Here is a 21,866-nt window from a genome sequence, read left to right on the forward strand (position 1 = left end):
CAGATAAGTTTTTAACCAAGAAGATGGCTGCCAGCCCCCTGCGCGGTGCCTTCAACATGAACTTTCTTTATACGATTATGTGTCTTACGGCCATGCATATAGTGATTTGTAAGTCAAATTCAATAGCAAATTATCGACTTATTACTTTGCTGCAAGGTTGCGAAAAACTAGTCTGGAGTTATGATGGATCATGGAAAGGTTTCTATTTTCTTATAAGAATTGATTGACTCAAATATTAACTTTTTTCTTTTCTTTTTTTACTTCAACATTTATGTTTTTACAGTTGAATAAGGATTAAACTGATAATATCCACAAATTTCAAATAAAATATGTTTATAGCGACTATTTTCCTGTGTTCTTTCATAAGCTGCTCCTACATTATAGTCATCTTGACTGAAATTCTTTTATTACATATAGGTTTATATTTCTAAAGAATTTGAGGATATAAATTTAATTTTTGTTTTTACATTGTAGAACTTATCAATCATCTCATTATTATCATTCCAAAGATTTTTCAGGAGTTAATTGACTATTTAGTTCTATAAATTCACATAGCAATGGTTACCATCTTTAATTTGAAAATGATACTATGGCTTTACCATGCAAAAAGAATGTGTACCTGATGTTACACAACTTTACACTAGTTTATAGTAGGTTTGTTCTTTGCTTGTAAACAAGAAGTGTGATATTGATTTAGTTTCAGTTTGCCATTAGTTCTGATTTTGCTTGTTATGATTTGCTATTTTCCAATAAAACTTGTTTAAAACACTTTTATAATTAGAGCTATTAGCTTTATAAAAGCATTGAATCAATGGTGTTGTTTTTTGCTTTTAGCCTTAGTAAATAAATAACACAGGCCAACAATTAAATAATTTTACCTAATTCCAGTTTCAATAATTTTACTTAGTGTTGTTTAGTGTGCTGATTCAAAAAATAGTACTAAAAGTGTTGCATCACCCACCAATTTCTTACATTTTAATGTTAAAAGAAAAAAATTCAAAATGTGAAATCAATATTGTTAATCATTAAAATGTTATTAGGTAGGCAACAAAATTGTTGTTTGGTCAGTATTGACAAGCAGTTTGTTTTCTTCCAGTTAATATAACCTTGCATTTCAGTATTTAACTTATGTGCTTTTAATTCACATTCTAAGTATGGCTAATCATGGTTTTAAAAATTCTCCAAACTCCTTTTCTTATATATATAGTGATTTTTTAGTTAACATAAACTGTTTGTGAAAAAAGTGTACTTATTAAGAATCTTAGGAAATGGTATAAGAAAGAGAAGAAAGCTTTTATATTTGTAGTTCTCATGGTATAAAGTAAAAAAAACCATTCAAACATTTATAATTTTTGCAGCATTGATGCTTCTGGATATAGTTCCAAAAATATGAAAATAATTACCTTTCCCTAGTGTTACTTCAGCTGATTGGTTGATAAAAAATAGATTGGGATTTCCTGTCATTGAGCCAAATCAGTTTATTGATGATGTTTTACAATCCAGTTCAAAATTTAGTGAAAGTCAACTGTGTACTAAATAGTTCCAATGTTCTCCAGAAAATTTAAAACCCCAATTGTTTAGTGAGAAGTTTGGGTTTGACTAAGGAAAAGCAGAATTGGCTTGGTTCTAGACTGAAATAAAAATGAACATCTATTTATCAATATATAACAATAGATCAACAAGTTACTCAATTTTTTAAGTGGGAAAAAAATTGCCATATTTTGAATTATACAATTGATGTCTATGATGAGAAAATTGTGGGGAATAAAAAACACATACCAAAAATATATCCGATTTAGGTGACTTGTTTTAAAGAGTTTTTACTCTTTTTTGGTCTAAACAAATAAAAGACCAGCCTTAGAAATATATTAATGCTTGATATGTTTTAGAATTTAAAAATTCTATTTTGCAGTAGTATAGTAGCAATTAGTATATTAGCATAGTAGCAATTTATTTTTAAGCTAAGGTACCTAGTTGACTATCTTACAGAAAACTTATAAGTCTTGTAGGATGGCAATATTCTTATATTATCCTTTAGGATATCCTAAAGGATTCGTAAGATCGTATGTAAAAACAGAAAAGTTGTTTTGTTAATGTTAATTCTGTAAAATATACTTTTTTTCACAAATGAAAAAAAAGCGCGTTTCTTAACTTCACTCAGATAATTAAAGGAGAAATTAAGAAACGCGCTTTTTTAACAATTTCGTTATAAAAATTTCATTTTCATTTGTTATAACAAGGTATATCCTGTTTAATCTATAGAAACGTTTACATTTTGTTCGGTACATGTACATGTTTAGTACATGTACTAAAAAAAAACAATATCTGCTATACTATTTATTTAGTTTTTAATGTGCAAAATTTATTTTACACAGAATGAAATTTTATTTCAATAAGAAAATATTAATTCCAACTTAAACTTAGCTATTACGAATCTAAAATTAAATAGCCTACAGCATCCAATGAGAATCCTATTTTGATCCTTCAAGATCTCTTAAAATATTCTTTTAGATCTTACCTTATCCTGTAAGAATTCCTTTAAATCCTACAAGATCCTTCAAAAGGATGCTTATAGGTCTTGCAGGGACTTGTGCAACTCAACCCATAAGATTCTTGTAGGATCTGTAAGATCAGTCAACTAGGGGTTACTTGTTTTTATAGCAGAGCTTTGGCTATTTTGATTGTAAAAATTGTTAAGAGATTTGGAAGGGTAATTTCAAATTCAAGTAAAAATAGAAAGTGAAAAAAAAATTGTAGTTGAACAAAAAGAATTTATTTATTGCTTGATTCTATTATGTGTTAGACACAATTAACAAAATAATCTTTCAATATTCATTTTAATGCAATCTTTGGAGCCTATTAGAAACCTAACAACATCCAGAAAATGGCAAAATAATGTTTGTACTTTTGTGTTCTTTTTATAGCCAACACCACACTTAACAAACTGTAGCCTTGTTATATCTTGCATTAGTGTAACAACATCAAAATTATGATTTATAAGTAGTGCTATCCCTTAGCTGCAACACCTAATACAAATGTCAAGCTCTAAAGCACTAAATAAAAACCTAATCTAATTGACTGCAATTGTATATCAACTTAATTGTTTTGGTAAAATATTGTAACCATCTTACTAACTACTAACAAGTGTTGTCATTTTATTAACAGTTATAGAATCACTTAAGTACTTGGTTAGAAATTTAATGACATTCAAAACTCAAAAACACTATTTTAAACATGTTTCAAACAGGGAAATTAATTTGTATTCCCTGTTTGTCTCATACAGTATTGTATAGTATTATATAATTTACTACTTATTACAGATTTATAAAAGCATAAATGCTAATTCTAATTCAAGTTCTTTAAAAATTTCTAATGCAAGAAACACTAAAGGAAAAATGCTTTGATTATGTTTAATGTAATTGTGGTAATTGTTTCAATGTTCTTATTGTAATTAAAAAATTTATGGAATTTTTATGATGGATAGAAATTCATCAACAGGTTAAAAATGAGCTAAATAAAATTATCTTTACATTTATAACTTTTTTTTTTTTTTAATGTTCTGAAGTAAAATCTTAAAGCATCTTTTTAGTGCTTAAAGTCAATTAAAGTTAATTTTTTTTTAGAATGAGTTTGAATGTAGTGAGACAATCCATCCGGCAATTTATTCATGTGAGAAGTTTGAAGATGAATTTTTACCAGTTAATATAAAGTTTTTAGAAAAAAGTTTAAATATAGATGCTTTGATCAATTACTCTGAACATTTGTTTAAAGAAGAGCTGTCTGGGTAAGTAAAAAAATTTGTTGACTCTCATACATATCTGAGGTAAAACCAATGATAATGATCGAATATGTTGGTGTATCAAGTAAGATTACTGCTAGAATTGCCTTTTGAGTTTTTATTACAAAACTAAAACTGTTACATAGTTTATAAATGACATATGCTACATTAAAAATGTAAACTTTCAAGTTTTAAAATGTAACATTAAATTAGGTAGTATACTTAATATTGCATAATTTTTAGTGATTACGTGTTGATATCTTGATTTCCGTAGTTTTACAATACTAATAATTTTTAGAAGACATCTTATAATTTAAAAATATAAGAATATTTGGAGGTTTCTGTTAATGATCGTGCAATAAAAAGTCACCAACAATCACAATGGTTCTTTATCTGGTTTTAGTGTTTAAAATAAACACATTCATCATTCTTCAACTAATAATCTGTAATCACATTTTAATATTCTCCAGTTAAAAAAAAAATCTGTTAAAAAAGAATGTAAAAGAAATTTAATAGATTATTTTTTACTGAAATATAATAAATGCTTTTATGTTTATAGAAATTATAAAAAGAGTTAATAGTTGTTTTTTAAATATACTTGTAGCATTGAAAGCACTTCAAGTGAAGATGAAGATAATAAGCCAATTGCTGCCTCTTTTACAAAAAACTCCAAGATAAAGTTTACAAAAGAAGGTTATAATTTTGTGTGTGTGTGCATGTTCTTATTGGTTGATCTCTTATTTGTCCAAATTTAAATGATAAAATGAATTGACTAACAAATTTGTAATTAAGTTTGGTCCATTTTGATATTTAAATTTAAATTCCTTTAAAGTACTTGTTTACTGTTTTACAATTTATTAACAGTGATGCTCAAGATAAGAATTAGCTTTAAACTAATTGCTATGAATGCATGTCTTAGAAGAAAAAAAAAGTTGAAGTGATTATTTGACATTATACAATACTAATATTTTTTAATATTTTCACATACAAAAAAAAAATCTCAAAACTTGAATGCACATGTTGTTTTTTTCGGATTATCCTTATTTTTACATATTCTAAAGTGTGCTGCACTCCTGCCTAATTAGTACGTTATGAAAACAAAATATGTCTTCATTTAAATATCATATTTAGAGTTATCTTTGCTTTGTTTGGAGTCTGCAACATGATATTGGCTAATAGATACATTTACATAAGAGTTTGTTATTTCCTTTCAATCAATGTTTACAATCTAGAATGGGAAAATGAAAAGAAGAAGTTTTACAACTTAAAGTCACTTGGAAAAGAAAGAGAATGGCTGCGAGTATGAATTTAGTTTTTAGTTATATTGTTAGTTATGGTAAAATATTGCACTGGACAATTACCTTGGTAGTAATCACCAGTTAGTCATTTTACGGAAATCATTTAGATATGTAATAGCCATTCTTCTTTTTTAAAATTTGTTTTGAAAGAATAAAAAGTAATGGTTGTATTTAACAAAGGTTGATTATTGTGACTTTATTTGGTTGACAAACAGAAGTTTATTCCTGCTGATTGAGCCTTATTCCTGCTGATTAAACCTTCATGCTGATTAAGCCTTATTGAAAAGATAATTTTTTATATAAGATTTTGTACTTAATGAATTACTTAATCTTTTTTTTTTTTAAACAGGAAGTTCTTCTTAAGGAGAGTTCAGATGAAGAAACTAAGGATGATATAGATGATGAATCTGTTAGCGAGTTTGAATTACACCAAATGTTAAAACTTCATATTAGAACTAATAAAATAAAAAAGAAATTCTCAGCTGATATTCGTGATAAATATTCATTTTATGGCTCTAGTCTTGTTATTGAACATGATCAATATCATGATCGCCAAAAAAAGCATGCAAAATTATTTTTAACTAAATCAAAATTAGCTAATAAGAAACTGTTTACTAAAGATAAAAAGAAGTTTTCTGATGCAAAGCTTTTAAAGCAAAAGGTTCAACATGATAAAGAAATAGCATACAAAAGAAAGAAACTTTGGAATCTAATAGCAAAGAAAGAAATACCAAAGGTATCTAATGTTGTGTTAATTATGTAATCAAGGGCTAATTAAAATTTCTGATTGACAAGAAATCTATGGCAATCTAGAAACACAGCATGTAAAAGATTTCAGTAGATGTTTTATAAAACTACAAAAAAAAAAAAAAAAACTACAAATGACATTAAGGTTTTGGTTAAATTTTTAGTGTTAATTTTGGATTATTATTTATTTTTTAGATAAGTAAAACACGTTCAAATAATCGTGGCACTGCTCTTCAAACTTTAAAGAAGGTATATTTTCTAGTTTGTATTAAATAGTAATAAATGAAAATTGGCTTTTTAATAATTTTTACAAAATTTAAAATCAGAAAGTATAAAACAAGTGCTTAAAAGTCAGACTATGGTTATATGAAGTTTAAAGTACACTTGTGGACATATGAAGTTTAAAGTACACTTGTGGACTTATGTTTAATTTGTGGTTTATTTTTATTTAGGTTGCTCAAGCTTGTCAAAGAGAGCTTCGAAAAGAAGCCTTGCGATCTCAAAAGATTTCAAAAGATGCTATTCCACGAGCTAGAAGAATGGCCAGAGAGGTAGTGATTATGAGAAATTTCCATTAGTCAACTGAGTGTATTTGTAAATCATTTTGAAATGTATTTGAGGTTATTTTTTACTTTAAACTTTTATTTGAGTATATTTTTTTTAGATGTTATTATATTGGAGAAGATTTGATCGTGTTGAGAAAGAACACAGAAAAAAGGCAGAGAAAGAAGCTATGGAGCAACGAAGACAAGATGAAGAGATGAGAGAGGCAATATTGTGTTTTGAATGTATTTTAAATTAGTTGTGTAAAAGATGCTGCTTGTTAATTAAATTTTTTAAATGCTTTAAAAAAAAATATTTTTTTGTTAAAAATAAAATTGGTATTTAAATTTAGATGAAGCGTCAGCAAAGAAAACTTAACTTTTTAATCACTCAAACTGAACTTTATGCTCACTTTATGGGCAGAAAAATGAAAGGTAAATTTCTATAACTTTTATGTTTCAAAGATAAAATCAACTGATTTTCATTTTCAATGCTTTTCATCCTGTTAAGGTAACAACCAAGATATAACTACTCAAAATGAAATTTTAAAGAAGCTAGAGGATGTACCATCTAACAATGCCAGCTCTAACTTATCTGCAACCCTTATAAACAATGAAATTGATGATTATGGTAAATATTTTACTTTCAACTTTTCTAAATCATTCATAATGAAATGTTTTGTTGTTGCAAATCATCTAGTCATCTTTAGGTTCTGAAATCTAAATTACAAAATAGTTGAATTTTCAAATATCAAAGTGTTTAACACAACTAAAAAGGATGGCTATTGAAACTCAATATTTGCAAATAAAAAAGTGGTTAAAATTTTTTTTTTTTTTGTTTAAACTACCTGAAAATAAACTGAAATGTTTTCTGAATGATTTAAATGTTATTAATGATAAAATTCTAAAACTGGGTTAAGTTAAATTGTTAATGTTATCATTTTCATGAAAATGATAGATTTTCATCTTAATCTTAAAATAGAAGCTTCAACTTGATAAAATGATGTAACTTTTGATATATAAAGTTCTACAAAGAGAAGAGGATCAAATTCCTTTAAAAGTTGTTTTTCCTTACAGATGCAGATTCAATGAAAGAGCAGGCTCTGCTCAATGCTCAAAGTGCAGTTCTAAAGCAGCAGAAAAAAGTATGTTTAATAAAAAGTGTCTATTGTAATATAATGCATATGTAACTAAGATTTGATTCAACATTTCATTTAATCTATCTATAACAGGGTGGTCCTTAAAATTGAATGCTTAAAATATTTTCTTGACCATTACAGTCTGTTCCATTAATGGAAAGTAAAATGAGCAAAACAGTTTTGTTAACAAACAGTATTTGGAATGACTTAAAAAGAATCAGCTTTGTAATTAGGAAATTGTTGTAATATTAAATTGTAATTTAAAATGTGAATTAAACTATTAGTTATTATCAAACTATTAATGATTAAGTTTAGGAAACAAATACTAACTAGTTTAATTTAGAATAATGTTGGAAATTCTAAACAGCTTATGTACTTTAGTTTGTATAAACCAATGAAAATATACAAAGTTCTTTTTTTTTTTCCCACTTCCCTCTGTTTCTTTACTCACTTTCTGGATTTGAAATGAAAGTAAGAGGGAAGCTTAATTTTTATTTACTTGGGCTCACATGAACCTGGCTTGGCACAAATATGCTGTAAGATTGTCAGACCTTTGGTTTGCATTTTAGATTAAGACCAGAATATTGATTCAAACAATGAAGCTTTGCATCAATAAATCAGAACTAATATTTAAAGGTCTGGAAAAACATAAAAGTCAAACAAGTTCTGGGCATAAGTTAAAGGAGGTTGCATTCATAGAGACTTGAAGATCATTTTGACATAACTTATTCAGATACACTATGATCACAATTCCTCTCTCAAATGCAAAAAGGTCAACAAGGTTTCTTTGATTCCTTGAAAAAATTGCAACAAGTGATAAAGTATTTTGGAATGAAAGGATGCAGCATTTAAGTATCTTAAATGATCACAAGAGGAACTCAAAGCAAGCTAGATTCAAGTTTTGTTGGAAACAGATTTCTCTTTTCCATGTGCTATAGAACAAATTGTTGTAAATGATGAGGAAGAACTAAAGTCACAGTAGCATTTGTCATTAAGGAAGGCATCCTTAATCCTCCTTTAATGTGCACATATCCTTCCTTTAAGCATAAATCTGTGTTTTTTTATGATTAAAAAAAAAATTAAAATAGGGTAAATTACATTTTTTTAAATTCAATTTTGCAATTTTGTAAGTTCTTATTTTTCTCAGAATATGCATTTTCACACTGAGTGTGCTCTTTTGTTTACGATCATTTAAAATGTAATTAATGAGATCTTTTTAAATTTTGCAAATGTTGTCTATATACAGATTGCTAAAGAATAGATCAATTGATTTCAATTAAAACTTTTTTTAAAAATTAATTTATAAAATTATGTGACTACCCCTTTAATACTTTTTCAAAAATCATATAATGTAGAAAAGAAAAAAAATAATAATAAAAAGGGTAATAGTCTATCCATTTAAACAGATTTTAAGAAAATAGACTTAAAAGTTAGCTAGCACAGTTTAGTTATTAAGAAAACTATCTTCTATTTTGTAAAATATGATTTCACTGTTTACCACATAAATTTGCCATTTTCATCAACTATGAAAAATCTTGATCAAAGAGCCCAAAATTGGATTTTTCAAGAAATTAAATTACATAAATGAACTAAAAAAAAACTAACAAATAGAGTCTTGCTAATTTTCTAACTTTGGGGGTTCAACCTGTTAAGGGTAGGTTTCAACCCCCAAACTCCCTTTCAACATGTAGATCCTCTATCCATCCTTCCTCTCCAAAAACCTTTTAGAATTTAAAGACCAGTGACAATTAGTGGGTCTTGATAATTTTCAGGCTTTATCAGACCTATTGGTGGGATCATAAGTGGCGCTTTCTCATTCTGATATCCTCTTATTAGTCCACACACAGCTAGAATCTAAACAGACCAGAGATGACTGCATAATTTGTTTAACTATCAGTTATGTTTATTGAAGGTATCCCAGCTTGCAGAATGTAGTTTCAAATGTCAGGTGCCATGCATAGGGCTCAATGGATATCTAAAGTTGTCTATTCAATCAAGATGTGACTTTTCTAGTCAGTCCAAACTGCTTTAGAAGAACCCAATATATGTAATCTTATCAGTTTCTCTGCATTTTTCCACCTTAGGGCCATTATTGCACCATTTGTGATTGAGGTACCACTCAATGATTTCTGACTCATGAGACAGATTTTAAATTATTCATATGCAAACTTCTTACCTACATCAACAAGCAAATAGTTTGGTCTTTAATTGTGCTGTCTATCCAGGAAACTTGTTGGCACAAGCACTAGCTATTATTGGCTATTGAGCTAAGGTAACCAGTGTGATGCTGTACTGAACTTTTCAACTTGATAATTGTCAGAAATTATTTACTGGTTTTGTATAACTGAAATAACTATATCTGAACATTTAATATTTAAATACTTTACAGCAGTCTTACCCATTAGTGAACTAAACCCAGATTTAATAAAACTTGTAAATATCAAGGGCCACCCCTAATAATTAAACACTGTAATGAATTTCCAAATAAATTCTTTACATAATTTTAGGAACTTAATTATATAAAGAAATTATGTATATGCTAAGGGTCACCTTTTATCCAATGATTTAAATTATTGTATCATGCTCATTTCTGTAAGTTTTCTTTTACGTTTAGACAAATTCATTTACAGATGCAGAAATGAAACCTGGAGCAATTTTAAGTTCTTTAGACGGAGCCTACTGTTTGTCTGAGCCTACTCTTGATGAAGGAAAATTGCCTCAACCAAAAATATTTGAAGGCAAACTTAAGTCATATCAGTTAAAAGTATATTTTCTTATTTTCATATGACTTTAACTGACAAGTGCATATTTGCAATTGTAAATTAGATATTTAACAAATACTTTTTTATTGTTCTTTCTTTTAGGGCATGAATTGGTTAGTTAGTTTGTATGAAAAAGGGATTAATGGAATTCTTGCTGATGAAATGGGTTTAGGCAAGACTGTCCAAAGCATATCTTTTCTAGCATACTTAGCAGAGGTGATTTGTAGTTTTTAAAAATTTAATGTCAAATTCATGTTAAAATCTTGATCCAAGTTTAGTACCAAAATTTCTGAAATGCATTTATACTTATGTATGATTAATATATATCTAATAAAATGTTTTCTCTATAAAAACTTTCCTTTGTGTAGAATATCATTTTTGGATATATTTTGATAACTTTTTTAGCATATATCTTACATATCTACAAAAAGTAAAATCTGAAAAATTATTTCGTGAACATAAAATTGGGCACCTTTATGATAATTAAATTTAAATAACCAGAAGACATTAAAAAAAAAATTGTTTTAGTTTATTTTCAATTATAATTATGTTTAATTTTTTGAGTTTTTCAAAAGTTATAGCTAACCACAGTTGTACTATTAAATTAAGAAACAAAGATGTCCATTTGAAAATTTTTGATATAAAAGCAAAACTACAAATATTACAATTGATACCTAAGTCATGACCTAGAAAATTATTTTGAGGTTTGTGAAAGGGAGGAGCCCTAAAATGAATAAAATGGGAGATAACATCAAAAAATTAATGGATAGATGGGTTAGAGAAAGAAGTTAAAGAAAAGTAAAGAGTTTAAAATAAATCAATGACAAATGAAAAATTTTATCAACTAATTTTTGTTTAACCGAAATTTTAAGAAGCGTTGTCATATGTCTTATGAACCATGTCTTAATATAAGTATTGTGAAATATTGAAATAAAATCTGAGAGAATTAGTCAATTATTAGATACATCCCTCTAAATGTTTATACCAAATAATTGTTTTGTAGTAAAGTAGTATTCTTTTCAATATGCCATTATAGGTTCACAACATATGGGGTCCTTTTCTAGTAGTTGCACCTGCATCTACTCTTCACAATTGGCAGCAGGAGTTTGAAAAGTTTCTTCCTCGGTTTAAGGTATTTTATTTTAAGGAAATTTAAATGAAAAGTTAAGGTTTTTTTTTTTTTTCAAAAATTATTCTCTAAAGTTAAAAAAAAGTGAATCATAGCATTGGTTCATAATGAAAACTATTCAGCTGGTATAGTAGAATAAATAATTTTGGCAAATTTTTTGTTTGGGACTCAAACTATGTTAACATATTATATAGTAATATATTATGTTTTTATATGTATATAATTTTATATAGTATAATAAAATATTATAAGCTTATGTATAATTTTGAAACGATGTAAAAATGTCCATATCTGAGATATTTGCTAAAAGGTGAAGGTTTTAATATTTGAAACATGAAAGTTGGCATTCCGAGGTATCATACTATAATTAAGCATATTTTAATTGTTTTAATTGACAATTAAACTCAGTATTGTCAAAATGTTGTGGGGATTTTCTTAGGGTTAAAATTGTATTCTAACCATTGCTTGAAATTGTTGGTTGTCTCATGGTTAGTTTATATTTAAAATATTGTTGTAAAAAGTTTAAGTTAATTTTTAAGATTTATATTAGTTTTTTTAATTAACATACCAGTATACATATATTTTTTTTAAAGGTGCTTCCATATTGGGGTGATCCTGGTGATAGAAAAAGTTTAAGGAAGTTTTGGAATCATTCATCTTATATGATCAACTCTAAAGAAAATGCTCCTTTTCATGTTCTTATAACAAGTTATCAACTAGTAAGTTTTAATGTAATCAATTTAATAGTTTGAAATGAAATCAGAATATATACTAAGGTGCTCCCAGGATATACAGTAAATTTTTTTAGATTTTAATAGTCACAAAAAGCATCAGCTCATTTAGGTAATATTCAGGTGCTCCAAGGTCATGAAAGTTTTACTATTTCTATTCTTTGCAGATCACAATTTGTTTAGTTTTAACTGGAACTTTCAAAACAATTGACAAGTTCATTTTTTGAATAAGTTTGAAGTAATTTACCTAAAAGAGAGTATAGTTGATAACAAATAATATCCCTACCTAACTACTAAACTGCTATCTGGTTTTGTGCGTGTGCGCATTACCATATTTATAAGACCTTTCTTAGACTATAGGTGTGAAATTGCGGATACTTAGTATATTACACTTTCCAGGAATATGCTATGGTGTTGACTGTCAAGAAAATAGTTGGAAAATGCTATGGTGTTGACTGTCAAGAAAATAGTTGGAAAACTTGATAATTCTATTCTAAGCAAAGCTAACAGCCACATATAACAGCAAAAACTGTTCAGTTTTTGCTGCCATAATTAGTTGTTGATTCAGGTTAATACTTAGGACTATAATTGTTTAAAGAAATAAAGTTTATACTGTATAATACTTTTGTTTGTTAAAAGAAACATGGCCAAATTAATTAAGATATTTCTCATCTTTCAGTATTTTTTCATCAACATTTTCTTCAAGAGATAAGTTCAACATAAAAAGCTATTTTTGGAGCAAAAAAAATGCTTGCTGCACTTAGCACATTTCATAACAACAGCCTGATGGTGAAATTTTAGAAAGCAAAATTGAAGTTGGTTTGTGACTGTCTAGCAGTTCTTCGTTAGTGAGTAACTACACGCGGATGAGTTAACAATTACACTTCCAACTAAGCATCAGTATTTTGATTTTCCATTAATAACAAATAAAGTACAAACTTCTATATCAATCATTTGAAACAAAACAGATATAAAATGATTTTTATATTTAAGGATACAAAATTGTACCTCACATTCATTATATTATTCTGTTTCAATCTTATAAGACATTGAACAGAACAGAACTATTGGATTAAATTTTTGAAACTTGTTTTTCAAACTGTTAAATAAATCAAGGACAAATTTCACCTGAACAAATCTGTTGTCGATTGAGGAAAGTTGTTAACAGATATGACTGATGTTGACACTAACATGGTGGGCATATTGCCTGTTATGATATCTCCTGTGGGTGGCAACATCAAACTGTTAGGCATGCATAGACTGATTTAGGGCGAATGCCAGCTAATGCAGCTCTAAAACTGCTTAAGTTTGTAAGTATGATTCATAACCATTGGCATGTGCTTTGACACAATGGTTTTGTGCCCTTCTTAAGACTTAAATGGGGGTTGATCTAATTTGGATAGTCTGTGAAAATCATGTTTGAAATACTTCTGTGTGGTTTTAAGAGAAATGATCTTCTTTAGCATTAACTGAAGCTACATGGAATACCATTAATCAACACCTGTCAGCAGCTGAAAGAATTCATTGTGGAGCAATTGCAAATCAGTCATCCATAAATTAAATGTTAAGAATTTTTACATTTTGCAGACATTATGGTCTGTTAGACCATTAAGTTAACAGTTTGGAAACTTAGTTCACAGCATGTGAATTGCAAGCAATCTAATGATTTGATAGATTTATTAAATCTTGGTTTTCATGTTAAAAAATGGTTGATTTAGCATTTAGGTTCATTTAGCTCATGCAAAGACTGAATGATTATGATGCAGCTATAAAATCTATAAGTCTGAAGATGATGTATCAAGTTAGCTGCAAAGAAAAAATGTTTCCATTGACAAAAGTTGACAGAGGACTGCATCTGATTAAATTGCTGCTGCAGAGCATGGAGTTATACTGATGCAAAATTTGAATGCAAGCATTGCAAAGAATGAAGAGTAGAAACAGTTTGTTTTACAAGTAGTTAAGAAACACAGGGGCGTAGTAACCTGAACTACATGTCCACAATATGGCATGACCTTGTAATGGTAAAACTTCCTTGACCTTAGCAGACCTCTATGTTTTATGCAAATGAGCTGAAATTCTGTTTGTGGTATTATGGTGTCATAATGAAACTTCCTAACAGGACTGTGTTGACATCTTCAAAGAAAAATAATAATGATAAATCTAGAAATTAAATCAAACAACCTGTTCTTTAGCCTTTTTCTTTCATTTATTCTTTCTTTCTTTCTTTTTGTTAATTAAAGGTAAAATATTTCAACATTTCTTAAAACAAATAACCTGTTACACTCCTTAATTTATTTTTCTTCTTTCTTTTTTTAATTTTTTTTTTAATTTTCATATTTCCTCAGATTTTTATGAATAAAAAAAGATATGAAAATATAAAAGATGAAAATATAAAAGATATAGAAATATAAAAGATGTAGAAATATAAAAGATATAGAAATATAAAAGATATAAAATATAAAGATATAAAAAAGATGTTTTAATGAAAAAGTATCCTGAGACTTTAAATCATTAGAATTATATTTATTAGAATGTTAGAATTATTTCTTCAGTTATTGTAAGGGTGCAAAAGTATGCAGTTTTGGTTAAATCAGAACTGACCTAACTTTATCAGTAAAATAATTTAAAACAGTTTTAATTATAATATATGAGTTAAGTTTCAACACTGTTGAAAGATGATAAGTTTTAGATGAAAATGAATTATCAATGAAATTTGATGAGCTGAAAGTAAAAAGATTGTTTTCTCTTTTTAGATTGTGCAAGATGTTAAATATTTTCAAAGAATTCGTTGGCAATATTTAGTTCTTGATGAAGCTCAAGCTATTAAAAGTAGTTCAAGGTATTTATCCAAAAATTACTTAAGAATTTATCAAAAAAATTTGGCATGACCTACTAGTTCCTTAGTTTTTATGTAATAGTTTTTATAGGCAATGTGATAAAGAAGTTGATTTTTATCCATTTTATTAACATTAAACATGAAGTATAAAATATACAAATAAAATGTTTTCAAGAAACTCTTGATTTTTTTAGAATCCCATTTTGTCTAAAGTTTTCTGTGTTTGTTTTTTTTTTTATAATACTTAGTTTTAATTTTTTGTTTTTTTTTTTACAAATTATTTTGAGTTTTTAAATTATAATTAGTTTACGATGGAAAATTCTTCTGGGTTATAATTGTCGCAATCGTCTTCTGTTGACTGGTACTCCTATTCAAAACACAATGGCTGAGGTACTGTTTTTGAAAAGCATTATATACTAGAATATCAACTCAAGAGATTTTTATAATTAGTTTAATAAAATGCTTCTTAGATTTTTTTAAGTTTTTTTGAAAATATTTAGAAGTGTTTCATCATGAATTAAAATCTTCTATGAAACAAAGTTTATACATTGAGTCTATCCTTAAGTTAAAGTTGTTTTTTTTTATTTAAGTTATGGGCTTTGCTGCACTTCATTATGCCAACTCTGTTTGACAGTCATGATGAGTTCAATGAATGGTTCTCCAAAGATATTGAAGGTCATGCTTCAGAGAAAAAACCAGTCCTTGATCAGAGTGAGTTTTATTATTTTTTAAAATGTTTTTTAAATGGTAAGAAAAAATCATTTTATTTTTAAGGTTTGCTTTAAAAAATTGTATTTTTAAAATTATTTTTTGATATTTTAGATCAACTTTCCCGTTTACATATGATCCTTAAACCATTTATGTTAAGAAGAATAAAAAAAGATGTAGAAAATGAACTTTCAGAAAAAGTAAGTGCAGTAAGCCCTAAGTAAAATATCAAAAAAATTACTTCAAGGTTTTTTATTTTTTCAATTAACAATTTTTTTCAGATTGAAATCAAACTTATGTGTACTTTATCATCAAGACAAAAGCAACTTTATCAGGCGGTCAAGAATAAGATTATTATTGAAGATTTATTGCAATCTGCTAATGCATCTAGTGAATCAAAAACAAACTCACTTCTAATGAATCTTGTTATGCAATTTAGAAAGGTATCCTGGTAATGATTATGAGTTATATATTTCTCTTTTTCTAAATAACCCTTATACAAATATAATTGTGACCAAAATATCACTTGCTATAAATTCTTTTAGGTTTGCAACCATCCAGAGCTATTTGAACGTAAAGAACCTTTAAGAGGATTATATTTTATGATCTCACCTATCATTATGACTAAGTTTTTCTATCGACATGGCTTGCTAAATGATTTTCCTAAATATGAATATGCATCTTTTCACAAAAAATTTTCTATTTGGAATGAAGCTTATATTCATACATCACTTAATGATAATGGTAAATTTTTAATAAAAAAATTTCATATTTAACTTTTTTAGAAAATTTAAAACTTCTATATAAACATGTAAATATAAATTGTTAACTCAAGTAAGGTATTCTTTGGTCAAGAAAATTAAAGTGAGCATGTAACCATCAAGGGGAAAGAAGTGTTTCATTCTCACCTTTGTTTTTTTGCTTTTAAGTTTAACATAACATTTTTATCTTTTGCGAAAGTTGTTTATTATAAAGTGTTTGTGTATCTATAGATATTGCTTTAGCTTTACTCGCTTTATTGACTTGTCACCAAAAGAATCTGTTTGTCTATTTATGAAATTGGTTACAAGGTATTAGATTGCTTCCTCTCTTGCTTGAATAGTTTTTATAACTTTTTTTCTTTAATGAACTTTATTCAGCTAAATTTACTGTATTAAGTAGAAACTTAAAAACTTTTTTTTCTTTGAATTGGCTTTAGATTATGCTTTATATTGACTGCAATTCAGCAAAGACAAAAGCTCAATTACGAAAGAATATGGAGAAAGAGTGCAAATGCAAGACAGGCTTCACAAAAGTAAGTAAATGTGAGTGAGTGAGTGAGTGAGTGAGTGAGTGAGTGAGTGAGTGAGTGAGTGAGTGAGTGAGTGAGTGAGTGAGTGAGTGAGTGAGTGAGTGAGTGAGTGAGTGAGTGAGTGAGTGAGTGAGTGAGTGAGTGAGTGAGTGAGAGAGAGAGAGAGAGAGAGAGAGAGAGAGAGAGAGAGAGAGAGAGAGAGAGAGAGAGAGAGAGAGAGAGAGAGAGAGAGAGAGAGAGAGAGAGAGAGAGAGAGTTATAGTTATAGTTATAGTTGGGGTTAGGTTAACTCTATATACTATTTATATTTATTTGAGTATGTATTTTTATATATTTATATGTGTTTCATCAAAAAATCTTAAAATACTTTTCGAGTTATTCATGATTATGAAATAAGTCTAAATATGAAATTGTTAAGAAAAGAAGGATAGAATAAATTTATATTCAATATAAAACTCATATTTAATATTAAAAATAAGATTCATGGAACTAAAATAAAAAATGAATATTTAAGTAATATTGCAGTTTAATTTTCTTTGACTAATTTCTGATTGGACAAAAAATATATTTTATTTACAGAGTTTTACATGTATCTTGAATCGCGTTTTTTAAATTTAAGATTTATTACACTTGTATAAACAATGCTGTGTAGCTGTTTAAATTTTTAAAATTAGACTTACAAGAAAGGACCTACTTATATGCTCTGATTCATATTTAAATATCGAAGGTAGCTGTTTTAGTGGTTATACAAGTTGCTTTTCAACCCATCAGGATTGCTTAATTACTGAATATAAAACAACTCGTATTCCTCCTCAAGCAGAAGTTATGAATGGAAATGTTAAGTCACGGTAACTAAATTATTTTATTCAGATTATTAGATCTAAGTAAGAATCTTAATGTTTCTTCATTTTACTACTGTTTCACCTTTAGTACAATAGTAACAAGATCATTGAAACATCATCATGTTGATTATCCCAGTTTTTTAACAGCATATTACCCTAAGGTTTGTATTATTTTGAATTTATTAGTTCTAAAAAATGATTCATTCCATTTAAGATTGCAGGGAGTATTTATGATCTTTTATTATCAGATTTTTAATGTTTGTATTATTTCTTGGTTTAGGTTTGTTCACCGCCAGTGGAAGTTTACTGTAGTGACCGAAGTGCATCTTATCATTATATGAATTCCTTTTATGGTACTACAGAACTTTTACAAGTGCTGCAATCAGGAATAAATTCAATGACATCACTGGAAAGGTCTTCAATGTTTTTGGTACCACCTCTTCAAGGATTGGATGCAGCTAGACCAATAAATGGCTGGTCTCTAATCAAGCAGCCAGGTAATTTGAATTTCATTTTAAATTAATCAAAATCCTTATATACTTTTTTTTTTACCTATTATAAGTGTATCTATGTATGTGTGTGTATATATATATAAGTGTGTATATATTTATATATATATTAATAGATCGCTCTACATTGGCTTCAGATAGTGGAAAATTATTAGTACTTGATGAATTATTAACCAGACTGAAGAAAGAGGATCATCGTGTTTTGATTTATTCTCAAATGACTAAAATGATTGATATTCTTGAGGTAGTCTTATTTTAATTTTGTGTTATGAAATCTTTTATAATGGTAGATAAGAAAGGTGTGAGTCAGAGTCATGCAACTTTGTTATATGCAGTCTTACCAAATGTAACAAAACTCAAAAAATTATTTCTGTATTTTTCTCCTAAACTTTAAGTAACTATTCAGTTGGAGAGGCGAAAGATGAGAGTATATAACTGTAAAATATGGATGAGAAAATACTATTCATTCAATCTGCTCACTTATATTGATTAATCAAAGAGGCAATTAAAGCAGAGTTTTAATAGCAGTGAAGTTATAATCAATTTGTAAAGCATTCACTTAAATATTCAATTTTATAAAATCTAGGAGTTCATGAAGTTCAGAAAACATTCTTATATGCGACTTGATGGTTCATCCAAGATTTCTGATCGTCGTGATATGGTTTCTGATTTTCAATCTAGGTAAAACTCTAATAGATTACAAATACATAGAGTAGCTTCAAGTAATGATTTTTAAACAAATGATTTCTGTTTTAGAGGTGATATTTTCGCATTTTTACTCAGTACTCGTGCTGGCGGCTTAGGAATTAATTTGACTGCTGCTGATACAGTAAGTCTGGTTCTCTAGCAATTATTCAAATTAAATATTCTATTCATTTAATTATCTTAATTCAAATATCTTAAATGAAGTAAAGAAGTTGTGTTTACTTTTAATTAGCATAGTTTAAAATTTCAATTTATAGTGAAGAAATGCAATATAAATAAAACTTATAGATTAAATTAAGGTTTTGTTTGGATTTTCTTTCTTCAAGGTTATTTTTTATGACAGTGATTGGAATCCTACTGTTGATCAGCAGGTATGATTTTTTTTTTGTCTTTTTGTCAAAGAAGAAGTTACTAAATGTTTTATCTACATTTTGGTTTTTTCAAGTTGTTTTGTTTTTTTGCCAGTGAAAATAGTTTTCAATCAGAATTTTTTATTTGATGTGTTTCAGGCTATGGATCGAGCTCATAGATTAGGTCAAACTAAACAAGTAACTGTTTATAGACTTGTTACAAAAGGTACTGTTGAAGAAAAAATACTGAACCGAGCAAGAGAGAAAAGTGAGGTATCCATTTACAAATTTCTTTTTGAAGCAATCATTTGTCATTTAATACAAATTTTAGTTTCCTATACTTTAAAGGAAGGTTTTTTTTTCCTTGTGCTTAGAAGAGTTTTTTAAATTTAGATTCAAAATATTGTTATATCTGGTGGTCAATTCAATAAAGAAGTTCTCAGACCAAAAGAAGTTGCATCATTATTATTGGATGACATAGAACTTGCTGCCAAATGTTAGTTTTACCTTTTTTTGTTAAAACAAAAAATCTGAGTTATATTTTTGAGATTTATTGATAGAAAGTATGGAAAATAATATCTATATTAGAAAATCTCTATTAACATTAGTGAAGCAGCGTCAACTTGAAAAGAAAGTTGCAGATGAAAATGGAAAGAGACCTGGAAGAAAGCGAAAACAAGTTGAAATTGATCCTAAAGTAAGTTGTTTGATTATTTAAAGAGTGTTTAACATGACAGCTTGTTTGACATATGGCAGCTTAATTGATCTTTTTTTTTCATAGAGTAAATGAGATAACATTCAAAATTATGTAAAAATGATACAAGAAGCAACAATACTTGGAAGTTATCGATTTATACCTATTTTTTAAATAACTTTCATTTATTTGTTTAACAAATTCATGAAATTTATTTAAAGATAAGGAGAAAAACTAAAACATTTATTTGTCCAAAGTTTTTTGACCTTTCTGGGTAATTTTTACGTATTATTTATTAAATTAAGAAAACCATTATGTATCTGAAAGTGCCTTTCCAGGGGATTTTTTTTTGACAACAAGAGGCATGTTATATAACACCAGTTCATTATTTGAATAAATTTTTGCAAATTTTTTAAAATTCCCGAGATTCACTTGAAATTCAGAAGTAAAATAGTTGTATGATCGGTTTTACCATAGTTTAGTAGGCAAACAATGTTTATTCATCTTTCAAGATCAATCTCTTTGTAAGGAGTATATTTTCTATTTTTTTTTTTTTTTTTTTACATTAGCTAATTATCCAAAAGTTTATAGCTTCGAAAATAGCAGTAAACACATTTAGTTTTAATCCTCCGCAATATTCAACACACTTTTGTAAAAATATCTCTCATCAATACTATTGTCTAATAATACTATTTCCTTCGGGAATGCAAGCATTTTCAAATATAACCGTAATTGTTAACAGTAATTTTTAAATTGTAGTTAGGTATAATGAAATGGCAGAGCGTATTGTATCACTTCACTGGAATACCCTGGTTCTTTTCTAAATTTTCTTTTAGGTTCATCAAAGAAAAGTTTAACTCTAAACTTCAATAAATAACTCAGAACTTCATCTGAATTTTTTTTTTTTTTTTTTTTTTTTTCAATTACAAGTTTAGCACGATAAAACTACTCAAAATGGCGCATGTTTTAAAACATGTTGCAAAATAAAGCTTATTCTATAATTAAAACAGAATAAATATGAAAAAATAAGACGCTTTTATAGCGCCATGTTTAATATTAGAATAAAATATTAAATATAAGATCTTATATTTTTTAAATCTTAACTTTTATTAATAATTTTTTTTTATTTTTTTCATTTGAGGATTTAAGTGAGAGTTCTTCGTATCCTTTTGATGCAGACGAAAACAGCATATCCAGTATCGAACTTGGTGAGTTGTGTCAATAAAAATTGATGAGATGCTAATTTTGATTAAGAAATTTCATTCCTAAAGTTTGATTGTTTTTGGTGTGTATGTGTGTTTTTTTAAATTATCTATTTCCATTATTTACAGCACTAGATGACGAATCGGCTGATTCTTCTCGTCCTTCGTCTGCCGTTTCGTTTGAAAATCATTCTTCTAGTAAGTCATTACCTTCATCATCAAAACGAGGTAGAGGTAGGGGCACTCCAAGAGGAGGTAGAGGTAAACCAAAAGCGGGAAGTTTGGCTAAAGCTGCTGCGTCTGCAGCAGCCATGGCTGGTGTTGCAGCAGGGTCAGCTGCTGCTTATGCAGCATACGGGTATACTTTTCAGTCCATAAACAAAGAATGAGTTTTTTTTAAACTGAAATTATCTTTCGAGAAAGATTTGTAAATTATATAGATATGAAATTTTAAAATGCAAATATTAATTGCTTAGTGTCATTTTTCCGATATCATAGGGGTATGTGCAGGTAATATTAACGCCCTAATAAGTTGTTGATATTTTTTGAACAATGAATGCAAACTTTATAAAGTAGATTTTAAATTATAGTCGGCTATAATCC

General features: G+C 27.7%; 1 protein-coding gene across 6 annotated transcripts; it reads left to right on the forward strand.

Annotated features, from left to right (window-relative positions):
• The first annotated feature begins 1 nt into the window (after position 1).
• On the forward strand, positions 2 to 21,731 carry LOC145183790 (chromatin-remodeling ATPase INO80-like). Of its 6 annotated transcripts, none has more exons than XR_016451901.1 (35): positions 2 to 198; positions 3,624 to 3,784; positions 4,383 to 4,471; positions 4,910 to 5,078; positions 5,426 to 5,812; positions 6,019 to 6,072; positions 6,276 to 6,374; positions 6,488 to 6,592; positions 6,719 to 6,800; positions 6,877 to 6,996; positions 7,443 to 7,510; positions 10,119 to 10,268; positions 10,369 to 10,482; positions 11,303 to 11,398; positions 11,989 to 12,114; positions 14,880 to 14,965; positions 15,268 to 15,352; positions 15,553 to 15,673; positions 15,785 to 15,870; positions 15,952 to 16,113; positions 16,216 to 16,414; positions 16,663 to 16,740; positions 16,869 to 16,964; positions 17,636 to 17,809; positions 17,892 to 17,964; positions 18,084 to 18,300; positions 18,429 to 18,556; positions 18,899 to 18,993; positions 19,069 to 19,141; positions 19,344 to 19,388; positions 19,527 to 19,640; positions 19,761 to 19,863; positions 19,976 to 20,064; positions 21,203 to 21,269; positions 21,393 to 21,731. XR_016451901.1 is itself a non-coding variant. In XM_090085533.1 (35 exons), the coding sequence occupies exons 1-35, from the start codon at positions 181 to 183 to the stop codon at positions 21,650 to 21,652; spliced, it is 4,092 nt and encodes a 1,363-aa protein (XP_089941659.1). In that variant the 5' UTR covers positions 2 to 180; the 3' UTR covers positions 21,653 to 21,731. The 6 variants fall into 6 exon arrangements, 2 of the variants coding, with proteins under 2 accessions (XP_089941659.1, XP_089941658.1); XR_016451899.1 differs by having other exon boundaries at positions 5,011 to 5,078; XR_016451900.1 differs by having other exon boundaries at positions 5,011 to 5,078; positions 16,675 to 16,740.
• The last annotated feature ends 135 nt before the right edge of the window (positions 21,732 to 21,866 follow it).

This window comes from Hydra viridissima, unplaced genomic scaffold (genome assembly GCF_058129835.1).
Source record: "Hydra viridissima isolate aposymbiotic clone 2 unplaced genomic scaffold, HvirCarnegie_v1 scaffold_4, whole genome shotgun sequence".
Taxonomy (NCBI): Eukaryota; Metazoa; Cnidaria; class Hydrozoa; order Anthoathecata; family Hydridae; genus Hydra; species Hydra viridissima.

What these genes read in the sequence shown, in the direction of transcription:
- LOC145183790 (XM_090085533.1), top strand. An exon ending in AAAATGAACTTTCAGAAAAA is followed by an intron (nt 15,871 to 15,951) that starts GTAAGTGCAGTA and finishes AATTTTTTTCAG; the next exon opens with ATTGAAATCAAACTTATGTG. An exon ending in TTGTTATGCAATTTAGAAAG is followed by an intron (nt 16,114 to 16,215) that starts GTATCCTGGTAA and finishes AAATTCTTTTAG; the next exon opens with GTTTGCAACCATCCAGAGCT.